At 43.8% G+C, this 12,878-nt stretch overlaps 1 protein-coding gene across 1 annotated transcript; it reads left to right on the forward strand.

Moving 5' to 3' along the window:
- Positions 1 to 97: 97 nt before the first annotated feature.
- Positions 98 to 5,970, forward strand: ZP2 (zona pellucida glycoprotein 2). The gene is made up of 18 exons (XM_059826687.1): positions 98 to 144; positions 224 to 297; positions 480 to 563; positions 656 to 750; positions 1,505 to 1,663; positions 2,020 to 2,064; positions 2,329 to 2,493; positions 2,854 to 2,950; positions 3,031 to 3,212; positions 3,629 to 3,758; positions 3,939 to 4,120; positions 4,197 to 4,288; positions 4,376 to 4,500; positions 4,766 to 4,955; positions 5,249 to 5,384; positions 5,466 to 5,562; positions 5,650 to 5,736; positions 5,825 to 5,970. Exons 1-18 carry the CDS (start codon positions 98 to 100, stop codon positions 5,968 to 5,970), a joined length of 2,133 nt encoding a protein of 710 aa, XP_059682670.1.
- The last annotated feature ends 6,908 nt before the right edge of the window (positions 5,971 to 12,878 follow it).

Genomic DNA, 12,878 nt, shown 5'->3' on the forward strand with positions numbered 1-12,878 from the left:
AGGCAGCAGAAAGGCTGCACCTGTGTGGAGTCTGCACCAGGGCCTATATAATCCTCCCCGGGCAGGCGAAGAGCAAGCTTGTGGTGGCAGAGAGAAGATGGGGCTGTTTGTAGAGCAGCTGTGCTTGAGCAGCTCAAGGCTATGGTGAGTGGGGTTTGGGGGAGGGATGGGGAGCTGAGTCCTTGTCTCTCTGCTCTCTCATTTGGTCCTGTTCTTCTTGCAGGTTACTGCTCCTGTTTGGCTTTTTGCTGCCCTTAGTCCCTTGCGCTGATGGCCTGGGGGATCAGGATCTTTTGGGTAATGATGCCTCTCTGGGCTGGTAGTGGTGTGGATGTGGGCTTTAGGTTTGCTTGGAGCTGCTTCCCCTCTGCCTTGGTGCGGAAAGGGTCTCTGGTGCAGGGATGGGTAGCTGGAGGGCTTGCAGGGTGGGTGCCTCCAGGAGGGTGATGGTGGAGCTGACTGTGGTCTTCCCTTGGCAGAGAATGTGACCTGTCACAGGGATGGAATGGAAGTTGAGTTTTCCAGAGAACTTGGTAACTACTCCTGGCACGTGTGTGTTGTGGGTAGGTATTGCTACTGGCCTGGCTTGGTCCTTCCTGCTGTAGCTTGAAAGCAGATGCCTGTCTACAGGGCTAATCTTCCACCTTCTCTCGAGATGTGAGTGGTGAGGTGATGATGTCCTGTGACCACACTGTGGATTATGAGAGGCTGCTGCTCAGTGTCCTGTTTGTCAACTGCACTAGCCTGGAGGTAAGGGGTCTCTGTTCTGGGAAGGTGCTGTGATGGAGTGTGTGGTTTTTTCCTAGTCAGGACCATGTTTAATAGGGTTTCTAGCTTTAACTTTCTTCAAGAGTGGAAATGCTTAAACCATTCTATAAGAGCAGTTCATGCCAAACATAGTTTAAAAAGAAAAAACCCAAACTATTACCTGAAGGATTAAACCCCCCCAGATACTGACATAAAATGTTGTGCTCTCTTGCAAAGGAGTTGAGAGCTATGTTAACATCTTGTGGGGAAGTGAATTGGGTCCAAGAGTTTCATAGCACCACTCAGTCTACATGTATGTATATTGATAGAGCAATTAACAGTGCAGGCTATTCATAGTTATTGAGGTAGAGTAGCCTCTAATAGCCTCAATACCAGAGTATTTGCTGGTATCAGTTGCTTTTAGGCGTTGGAAATACCACAAGAATCTTGATGTTTATAACTTGTTTTTTGAACAGCTGACGCTCTAGCACTAGAGCCTGCTAGTCCTTGAAGGCTTTCTTCTTGACTCCTGCAATTTTCTCATACCTTCTGCTCTTCAACCTAGTCTTATTACCCTATGCTTTCCTAACAAACCTGTCCTTTTCCGTAAGCTTCTAAAATGACAGTTCATAGTGTCCTTGCACTGATACCAACACCTGAAACAACTCTGAAGTTACAGTTTGGTCTCAAGGCTTTTAGTTGTCCTCATCCTGCAGTGAGTAGTCCTGCCTCTTTCTAATTAATGTCTTCTCCATAGCATGGGCAGCACCAGCTGAGGTTGAGGCTGATGGTGAATGACTCAATGGGAGAGGAGAAGAATGTAACCTACAGTGCTGACTGCAATACTGTTCATGCAGATGAAATAGCTACTCCCTTGTTTGCTGCTACAACAAACTGTACAAAAGACTTCATGGCAGTAAGTAGAGGAATGGGAGTGCTATAGATCCTGTTTAGAGGCTTGCGAGGTGGGATGGCTGCCTCCTGGAACTGCATGGCTGGGATCTGCAGGAAGATGGGGAAAGCTCCAGTCAACTTCAGGGAGGTTTGTTGGCTGCATGTCCATCTTGGCATGACCACTAGCTCTTTGAAGAGCTAATTTGCAAATGGTCATTAATGATGCATGTGATCTGGCTCCAGCCCTGTTGCAGGGGAAACTGGGATGCTGGTGCCAGCTGTCTGCTTTGGAAAACTCTAATGGAGATTTTTCTTAGCAAGTTGTAGAGTTGTGACCACTGTCTGTTCCTGTGGTCTAACACTTGTGCTGTGTTCCAGGTTACTTTCCCAAGACTCATTTCAAGCTTCAGCGATAAGCATATGGTATGTGCCTTTTGCCTTGCAAAGGGAGGGTGTGGGAATGCATGGGTTTTGGATCTAAACTGAGTCTGATGTCTCCAGGCTGGAGTAGTTCCCTCTTCTGGGGTAATTGCATCTTGTTGGGAAGCTTAATTCTATACTATCAATATAGGGACCTTGAATATAAAACCTGCAAGGTGGCAGCCCTGGAGGGTGAAGGCTATAATGCCTTGCTGCTTCTGTGTGGCTATGCCTTCCCTTCCTAAGGAAGGCTCTCCTGCTTTGCAGGTTCCAGCAACTCTGATGACCTGGACTCTGTCAGTTGATGATGGAACAAGAATATATCAGCTGAGCCTTGGGCAAGCCATGCAGCAAGGCTATAACTTTCTAGCTGATGGCCACAACCTGATCTTTCAGGTGGCCTTTACTGCCACTGGAGTTGTTTCCTACAAGGTAGGTGAACAAAGAATTGGCACTGAGGAGACAGTGCTGCTTAACAGAGGCTAAGTATATCCCTCCTGTAGAAACCTGTGAACTGGCCTAGCCCTATAAAATGGGGAGGTGCAGTATGTACCTCAGCAGCACAGCTGACAGGCATCTATGTAAGTGGGATTCCAGCTATAGCCTGTCCTGTGAACATCTGACTGGTAGTCCTATGAGCAGATCCTTTTTGAAAGGGTGAGATGGGAAGAAACTGCTGTTGCAAACATGAATAGCAGCAGTCCTGAACCAGACATAGTATGTGGCCCTGCAGGGTTGCTCTTATGATCATGAGCTGAGTACTCTCTAACAGACTTCTGTCTTCTTTGTCAGCACAATGATAAGGTGGTCTACACTGTGGCGCTCAAGCTTGCGTATGGCCCTCCTGAACGTAGACTGACTGTGGAGTCAAGAATGCTTTGTGCACCGGGTAATGCAGGGAGAAAGTCAAACCTGCTCTGCTTCTGCTCTGAGGAACCTGGTGTTATGTTTAACAAGATGTTGTTGCAGGTCCAGCAATCTGTAATGCAACACACATGACTGTTGCCATCCCAGCCTTCCCAGGGATCCTTATGGCTGTGGGTGTAGAGGATAAGACCATCCCTATGGACCAGCTTCAGCAAAATGGGATTGCTCTGGACACGAAGAGTGGGGTCAAGCTACATATTAGCAGGGGAGTCCTGAAGTCCAGGGTGAGTTCTGATCCTCAAGTCACAGGAGTTGGTGTGATGACAACTCCTTGGTGCTTACTGAGAACCGGAGCACAATAGCTTTGGCCTTGACTAAGCACCTGTCAAGTCAGCCATGTGCCCTGTGGCTGGGTGAGGGCAGTTGTGCTTAAGATGAATGCAAACTGACTCTATAATAGATAGGTATAACTCAAAGGTAACTTGGGTTTCATGAAGTCTCTTGGCAAAAAAAACAGCTGGAAGTGGAAATATCCTTCTTGGAGTGGGCTGGTATTTGGCATACCTGGAGCAATGCAAATTAGCAAACTATCTGAGTGTGAAGAGCGTCATGGCCCCAGGGCATGTGAAACACTAACACATGCATGTGTTTAAAATGACTTTTGTAGTTACACTCCAGGAGAGTAATTCTTGTATTTCAGCTATATGGGGAGAGTTGCTCAGGGCTTCAGTCCTACATGTCCTCTCTGAAACTGACTTTTCACCTCCATGGGGAGACTGTGGCAATGGTGATGCATCCAGAGTGCCCCTGTGACTGGCATGCACCAATAGGTAAGTGACTGACTACTGCAATGGACTTGACCCATGTGCTGCTCAGATGGTAATCCTTCAGCATGGCTTGTTCCTGAACTAGTCCTTCACCAGGAAAGCATATCTCTAGCCAGAACACAACAGCTCTTCAACTGAGCTGTCAATGACTGGCGTAACAATTTATGTGAACCTCTCTTACAGCTGCTGTATGCACCCAGGATGGGTACATGGATTTTGAAATCCTTGCTGACCGTACTATACCACCGCTAGACTTGGGTACACTTAAGCTCAGAGATCCTGCATGCCGGCCAGCCTTTAAGTCATCTTTGAATGACAGGGTTTGGTTTCATGTCCCACTGAATGGATGTGGGACCAGGTATTGGGTAAGTGTAGCCAGGATTGATGGGGAGGGCTTCATGCATTGGGAATGCCCTTGCTAATGCTGTTATCTATCCATAGTTTGATGGGGAGAAGATTGTTTATGAGAATGAAGTGAGGGCATTATGGGCAGACCTTCCACTGCGCAGGATCTCAAGGGACAGTGAACTCAGGTGTGTCTGGAAACATCTTTGGGTAATACTTAGTCCTGGATATCCTATATATGAACATAGGACTTACCTGCTCCTTCTTTGTTACAGGCTAACAGTACTGTGCTCCTTCAGCAATGGTGATGCCTCCCTCACTATAAGGGTGGACAACCTTCCTCCTCTGGCTTCTTCAATAAACCAAGGTCCCCTCTCCTTAGTTCTTCTAAGCTACCCAGGTAAAGCTGACTCTGGGCGCAGGTGGCTGGGAAGCAACTGAGCTTGTGGGGGGGGAGGATGTACAAGTGAACTGTTCTGGTGTATGGGCTTCTAATGACCTGATGTGCTTCCTTCCCAACCATACTATTTGAGGCAGATTCCTTAAATCTGTGACTAGGACAACTGCTTCTCATGGACTGGCTGCTGTTGAAGAGCCCTAGACTAGAGTTTCTTCAGGACTCTCCTTGTACACTGACTTATCTAACAAGGCTTTGTTTTTTGCAGAGGACTCATACAGGCAGCCGTACCGTGATGATCAGTACCCAATAGTAAGGTACCTACGGCAGCCCATCTTCCTGGAAGTTCAGGTCCTGAACCGCAATGATCCCAATCTCCAGTTAGTATTGGATGACTGTTGGGCAACAACTTCACAAGATCCAAGCTCATTTCCCCAGTGGAATATTGTTGTCGATGGGTGAGTGTCCTGCCAGAGAAATCAAAGTGCTTCTGGGAGGATTCCTGAATTCCCCCTCCCCCTCCCTTGGGAACAAAGCCCCAGGTACAAGGGTTTCACTTCAGGTGGCCTTCAAGGTACCTTGGTGGTGTTGCCCTGGTATGCTGGAACTTGTAGGAGGATGGCAACACCTCTACCTCAAACTCTAGCTTTTTGGTATGGTGTGTTTTTTAAAAAAAACTACCAAAAATCCCCAGACAAACCACTGACCTCCACCCTGCTGTTCTGACTTGCTGCATCTTACCCATTGGCAGGTGCGAGTATGACCTGGACAGCTACAGGACTGTGTTTCATCCTGTGGGACATGGTGTCAGCTATGCTAACTATCGCCAAAGGCTGGAAGTGAAGACTTTTGCCTTTGTCTCTGGTGGCAAAGCCCTCCCTGGCCTAGTAGGTGACACTTGCCTTCTTGGAGCAGTGAGTTAGAAGCATTATTGTCTCAAAATGAATGGATCTCATTCTCTATCCTAGGTATACTTCCACTGCAGTGTCCTGATCTGTGACCGTTTTCAACCAGACTCCCCTCTGTGTATGACAAGATGCCCTAGGCCATCTAGAAGCAAGCGAGGTAATGTCTAAACAGGTATTAGGTTGTACTGATCCAAGATAACTTGCTGTACTATAGGGTTCACCTCTACTATATTAACTGTTGTAGAGAGTGGGATGCCAGGTGTGAACTCTGCAGTGGTGAGCTTGCAGGGTCCTGTCCTCCTTGTACCAGAAGGATGGTCTGCAACCCAAGGTACTAAGCAAGTGTGGTGCTAATGTATGTTGCTTAGGTGTAGTGAAGAGCTGTCTCCACCAACTATGTCTTTCTGCTTTCCTTGTAGGGAGCACTCTCTTGAGCAAGGAAGCATGGGCTGGCATTACAATGACTGCTGTTGGCATTCTCTCTCTGGTGGCCATAATGCTATTATTTTTGGCTTTTCTTAAATGCCTAAAGAGAAGAGCATTCCTGGTAAATGCAGTGTGTTAATGTATTTTTTACAAATAAACTTGAATTGCAAAAGTCTTCTGGATGAGTTGTGTAGCTTTGGAGTTGTTGCTGTATAGCTTTTGCAGAACTAGACTAGACAAAGATGGATGTCTGCCTTGCTGAGCAGTGGTGCTGCTCTCAATGTCTCTGGGCAGGGTGCTCTAACTGAAACTAAACTGAAGCTTTTAAAAGCGGAACCTTTTTGGGTAAGACCTAAGGGACAACAGCTTCCCCTATACTAGATAGTTTCCTTGCTTCCTTAGTTTGCATTATGGGGTGACTGACAGGTACTGTTTGTTTCTTCTAATACTGTGAGAACTGGCTTCTTATAAGATTCCATAGACTTCTCCTGCCCTTTCCTAGGGTTGTTTAAAAAAGATAATTTAACTGAAGAAAAATATTACTTAAGACAAAGCAGTACCCCTTAACTGTGCAGTTAACCTGCAGTGTTAGGCCTAATGTTGGTAATTCAGCATCATCTACACCCTTTACAGCAGTAACCAAACACTCAGTATAAATTTACTACTAGTTTAGCTGGTGCTGTATGAAAACAAGCAGTGTTTCATGACACTACTCTGCAGAATCAAAGCCCAGCTGTGAATTGCACTTCATGCTAGTCATCTAGATTACAAAAAATCGAGATTCAATTTTGGGTGAACATAAGGCTATATTTGCTAATAGGGGCAAATGGTAGCTGCTCAGTGAATGTTTTGTGGCACTTAAGTAAAAATACACTAAGGGACATGTTCCAGTTATTGCTCTTCAAGGTAAAAGTAAAGTCAGTCATAACTTTGCGTGGTTCTTGCTTGTTATAACCAAGTCTCTGCATGGGTAGGCAGTGCAATGTGTAAGCTATAGCCTGTAACCAGCCTTGATCCTACTGCTGGTGAAGGCAGAAATTAATCAACTAGCTATGAAAGACAAACAAATCTCTTGCTGAGCCTTTTTTCCAAAGACCAAGACAGCTGCCACATTAATGAGGGATGTCAGTTTGTCAAGGTCTCTAGATTTAAACTTTGCATATGCATGGCTCTGCTGTTGCTTTCCTGCTTAAAACATGTTCAGGGAGTGCCTTCTGGCACCGGTGGATGTGCTTGGTCCTACAGAGGCTTGGATACCTTTAGTTGCCTGAAACTCAAGCTCAGTTTCCATGTATAAAATGAACTTACATGTAAAAGACTTGAGGGCAACATTGAAGTGGTTACATAGGACTTGGCAGATAGAGAATCTGCTACATTATCTGTATAGCTTTAGGTGTGCTCTTTCCAAAAATAGCCAAATGTTTTGAAGTAGCGCTATTTTTTATTTGGTTTTATGCCTTACTGCTACAGGCAGGGAGGACTGAATGTGATTGAATAAGCTGTCCCAGAATAATTTAACTTTATGTACTAGTATCTCTAGGACTAAAAGCAACCATGTAAGAGTACCTTCTTAATTTGCTTGTTTTGTGCCTTAAAATTGGTTTCAATGCTCTTTCTCTGTTACTGAGAAGCTAAAGACTGTAATATAGCTTTTAAGTTCATTGGCTGATTTTTAACTACACTTGAGTCAAAGATCGCAAGCTTTTGAGGCTGAGTGAAGCTCAGCAGTGGTATGTTAAACCCCTGTCTGCTCAGCTGTGGTCTGAGGCTGCCCTTCTGCACCTTCAGATTAAAAGCCCTGTTCCCCCTTGCTCTGGCATCAGCGTGCTGCTGTTGAGCACAGCTGCCCTTCCTGCTGGCCATGCCTGCCTTGCCTTAGGCTGCTGTGGCTACAGCAGTTCCCCCTCGGGCAGCCGACAGCTCACCTGTGGCACGGGGGCACGGGCACTCAGAGCAGATGGACTTGTAGCTAGCGATAGCCTGGTCCGGTCCTCTTGTACTGAACATCAGCTTCAGGATTTCTAGTCATAGCGTAACTAGTAGATGTTTAGTATCTGCCTCTCTAATTGGTACTAAGCGCTTGAAAGAAATTATCTTATGCTGCAAGTGTGCCACTGATTGCCACCTCCTCTTTTGTTGCAGTTAGTGGTTTCTGTTTGGCCATCCCTACCTTTGTAGGTCTAGCCCTCATTTTCAGATATACTCTATGCTGTTATTAACGTATTTTAGAAGGTTTTTGATGCCCTATCTGCTTGTTCTGTTCCCTGTAGACCAATTAGTCAATTATTTTGGAGATTCCAGTGGTTGCAAACAAAACTAAGAACACTTTTCTGAAGTAGAAAAATGTCATCCTTTCCAGAACAGATCTTGAGTTCTGTTACTGAAACAGCTTATAAATGAGGTATCTGTATTGTAACTGTCTGGGTAACAAAGTTTTCCCCAATGGCCTGTTAAAGGGAGCGAGAACAGTCCCCAGTATCGCCTTGCTCTCTATCTGTAAGTCTTAAAGCTTCCCTATGAGAAAGGCAATACAATCGCTAGTGTTTTGGGGGAAACAGAGAGGGCTTGTTCATGATAATTGATAAGCAAATAAATGCATTTTAATGCTTAGTGTTTGGGGGTTAAAACTCGGGCTTCTTGAGTCCTTAGCTAATGCTTTTTGTTTTGCTAGATTACACTGTATTGCAGTAGTGGTCAGCCAGGGACAATGGGGTGCTTTGAAAAAACATGGTGTAAAACCAAGTCCCTGTCTAAGAGGATCATGAATAGGTTTGTTACATATTACTAACAAGTTATTTCTGGTTCTACTACTCTTAGCTTCTCTATCTTGCATGATAAATACTTCAGGCCAATTATGGACAGTAGGAAAAAATGGTTTTGTTTACTGGATTTATTTCAGGTTTGTTGCCTTTACTTTTCTTGTGGCTTTCCACTACCTGTCAGGGTAGAGAGCATTCAGTGCAGCACTCTTACTCTGTTAATGATTTGTGTCTATTGTGTATTTTTCTCCTATATCAACTTATGAAACTGAATATTGTTAGTCATCTTAATATCTTCTCACTGAAGATTTGGCTTTAATGATGACTATAATACTGAATTTCCTGAGACTTTTTGTTCTGAAATCTCCTATTGTTGTATTACATTCCTGTTGGGCTTTACAGCCAATTTCATTTTTGAAATGCTTATCAAATGCTTTTGTTCATAATTGCGATTCCATTCAATTAGTTTTTTTTCCAAAAAATCATGTTGTGCCAACATCCACAGTAAGTGAATCTCTTCCAGCTGTTCTTGTAAATGTGAGCTCTGTGCTGCAGCTGGGGATTAAAACCTGGCTTTATTTAAATCTGTTAGCAACACCCAGCATTTGTTTTAAAACATTACTGCAAAAAAAATCCCTCTTCCTCCTTACTATGTGATTCAGATAATTACAAAAGGTTCTTGGAGGAGCATTTATAGTGAAGCTGGAGCCTGCCTTTTCCAAACACAGCAGGCTAAAATGATATTAAGGGAACTCCCACAAAGTGGAATAGACTCTTCCTGCTGCTAGAGCTGATGTGCTGGTGGCCAGAAGTTCTATGGCCATTCAATAAGGGCACCAGGAATATGTAATTTCGGGGTCTCTGAAAAATGAGGAGGGAGTAAGCAGGGTGTTTCTTGAAAGGCAAAAAGGGTTGTGAGTAACAGATAAAGCTATCTTGTCTGTAATGCTTACACACTGAAGCAAAATAGAGTTCTGTTGACACTTGGCAGACAAGCTACTTGCATACCTGTTATTTTTCCTCTCCCCTTGCCTGAGGCACCTAGATTATAAAGAAAGAGGAAGTGTGAACTTCTAATAAGTTTTCTTTATGTGTAAGTCTTCCTAACCTGTATAAAAAATTGGAAAACTTTAATTTATTAGTGTGCCAGAAAAGGCTATAAAGATTTCCCATGTCACATTTTGGTGTTATTTGTACTATTAATAGTCTTTCCTACTAAAAGTCAAACTCTGGGTTTGGTATGTTGCCCTTCCTCTCTCTAAGGAATATTTTTCCAAATTCAATTAAGTTTGAAGGAAATTGTCATGCAACCATATAAACTAAATACCATAAGGTTGCAGGCAGCCACCCAGGATTTAACAGTATGTTTAGCCTGCAGGCAGAGAGAATGGAGAGCATTAATGCTCCCTCTTCATTCATGCCACCTTCTTTGAAGACTGGTTGTAATGCACTAACTTCACCAGACTTCATTTGACCTGTGGGTTCCTTATGTTCTGCTAGGTTACAACAACTGATCTCCGCTCCTCTAGGGCTTGATAATTGGGACAGCTCTGAACTGAATGTTAACTTGCTACACCATTTCCTACTCCTGCTGTCATCACCAGAGTTTCTGTGCTTAGTGCTTTCACTCTATAGTATTGTTTCCTTTGCTTTTGTTTTGTACCAAAATACTAATTTTCAGGGGAGACTCCCCTTCTGTGTTCTTATGTGAAAAATGGGGTTTGTATTAGCAGTCGCTCTTCTGCACTAAACCAGATAGCGATGAAGTCCTAAAGTGCTGGGATTAGCGAGGTTCAGCTTATATTTCCCTTGTAAACCCATAAATGGAATTGCATTTAAAGCAAATACATTAGAAACCCACCATCCTAGAGCTGGTAGTAGAGCAAAAGCACTGAGTCACTGAAGATTTGCTGCGCACTTGAGGCACACAAACACCTTGGATCTTTATTTTTTCTGTCCCATAAATCAAGATTTTTTTTTCTTTATGTAACCTGGCACAAAAGGTGGTAGCACTCAGAACTTCAGCATGGCAAGAAATGTACTAAATGAGTTCTGTTAAAAGGTCACTACGTTTTTAAAATGTCACTGCAGTTGTTCATTGCAGCTTTCAGTATAGACCAGGGCAGCAATATTTGTAATGTAACAGAGTCCATTTGAAGTAAGGCAGTTCCAGTCATGCAATTGTCTTTTATTTTGCATTCTGTACACATTGCTTTACACAGTCAAGGAAATGAGGCATAAAAATACAATTGCATGTGACAGAATGAAAAGGGATGAAAGTGCTATGTTGCACTATGAGTGTAACAGCCTTAGGTTAAATGTTGTCTGGCAACTTGGTGTGAACAAGGAGAGTGATTGTCACAAGTCCAGTTCTCTGCGCATGCAGGGCTTCAGATCAAGTTGGGGACAAACTCTGCTAATGCTAATTGTCAAGCATGCTGTGCATAAATAGCACAGGGCTGGGGGCTCATCTGCCACAGCCCTTCACTTAATGAGCTATTTCTAATACAACAGATTTCAGGGTACATATTCTAAATGTTAATGTAAATTCCATGTAAGGAGAGTATAGAGTACTGAGAACATGATCATTAGGAAGGTTTTATGCTGTTGTTAATCATAGTTGTAGTGTCAATAGAAGTACAATAAAACTATGAATTTCACATTGGAGCCATTTATTTGCAAGTCACTTTTACTATCTGTTATCAGCTTGACAGGGGTTAGGGTTGAAATGATTACTTAGGCTATTGTCCAGCAAACCACCTACTACACTTAAGTCCTGTTGACTTAGCACTTGGATGGAATATGAAGTATTTCTGCAAAAGCTAGAAAAGTGGTGCTTGATGAAGAGGGTTTAGGTACTTGACAGCACATTGTATTTAACTGTATGGGCTTTTAGCTCTTCTGAGCCAAATAAGGCTGATATTCTTCTTATTCCCCCTTCTCAGTCTGTCTCCTTGTTATCAAGTGTGGGAAAAGATAGATGCATGTTCAGGCAGAGAAGCATTTCCTTGTTTCTTATTGCTGGATGGAGTTTGAACCTCCATTTCAGGATGGTTGGAGTTTACTAAATAACACTATATAGGCTGTCATGCGAACGCTCTGTAGAAGAGAAATGCTAGCCAATGTCCTGTTAAATTAAAATATTTCTCACATGGCTTGCATATGAATCTAGAGATTTGCACTAGTGAGGGTGTTTAAAATACCTCACTTACCTTTAAGGGCATAGATAAGAGCTTTACTTCTGCTTTTTGACTTTTATCATTTGTACTAATTCTCACTAGCTAGGGAGGTGAGACAAAGAGGCTGCACACAGTGACAGCCATCCAGGTCGAAGGGCAGGTTGTTCTTGATGGGTTCCCATCCGTGGCTGATACTGTCTGCTTAGGGGAAGACTGTCCTTAGTCTCTGGGAGGATTAACTCTATAGTTCTTCCAGGGTGGTTCAGTTGTGCTCTATTTGTGGACATTGTAGGGGAAGTTTGAACGAAGGCTCATGTTACTTAATTTAAGAAAAACATGGGTTTGGGGGTTTTTCCCACTATTTTGCAAATAAATTACCTTGGAGCTCAGCCACATGCATTCCTTCCCTCTTCCTGTATGAGTGCTAGTGTTTCTCGTCCTGTTGCAGTGTGTTAACCATAGAATTTTTAAGTTCACTTTACAAATATAAGATTCCTTTACTGTATTCAGGCCGGATTTCCCTCTCTTCTGATATGCATTGGAGGGTGAAGTGTGAATGATGGTGCAGCAAGAGGAGGCATGAGAAAAGGCAGTCAATGAACCTGTTGCATGTGGAGGCAGCACTGGGGTCTCTGCAGCTTGAGCTCGAGCAAGGTTGGTTGTTCTAAATCTCCTTAGAAAGACTCAGGATGTTTGGCGTCCCCCAGGATGTAGGGATTAGGGCAGCAGGAGTGGCTGCCCACTGAGGCATACTTATGTCTGAAGCAAGGGCTAGTGAACTAGGTCCTTAAGGTTGGGCAGGTGGAGGACCTGGTTGGGAATGGTGCCACCAGGGTGGGAAAGGCTCCTGCCACTTCCCTGCTAGGCTGGTGCTGTTCTGTAGGAAGCCAAGAGAGTGGCTGAGAAAATGGGACCTCAGTACCATCTCTCCAGCCTCCCTTGCTAAGGACTACTTAGCTCTATTACAGTGTTTAATAATTTTAAAAAAAACAAACCAAAATGCTGAAAACAAACCCCAAACAACTTACACCCTCATTTGAGGGATGGCCTTACTGCCTCCAGTAAAAACACCTGGTCTATGCTGACCTAGTTTTGTTTTTTCAGTATAT

This window comes from Gavia stellata, chromosome 18, assembly GCF_030936135.1.
Source record: "Gavia stellata isolate bGavSte3 chromosome 18, bGavSte3.hap2, whole genome shotgun sequence".
In the NCBI taxonomy this organism is placed as follows: domain Eukaryota; kingdom Metazoa; phylum Chordata; class Aves; order Gaviiformes; family Gaviidae; genus Gavia; species Gavia stellata.

Coding starts and splice junctions, on each gene's coding strand:
- ZP2 (XM_059826687.1), top strand. CDS start 98: ATGGGGCTGTTTGTAGAGCAGCTGTGCTTGAGCAGCTCAAGGCTATG. Junction 3,759..3,938: donor TGACTGGCATGCACCAATAG/GTAAGTGACTGA, acceptor CCTCTCTTACAG/CTGCTGTATGCACCCAGGAT. Junction 5,563..5,649: donor GCCATCTAGAAGCAAGCGAG/GTAATGTCTAAA, acceptor TAACTGTTGTAG/AGAGTGGGATGCCAGGTGTG.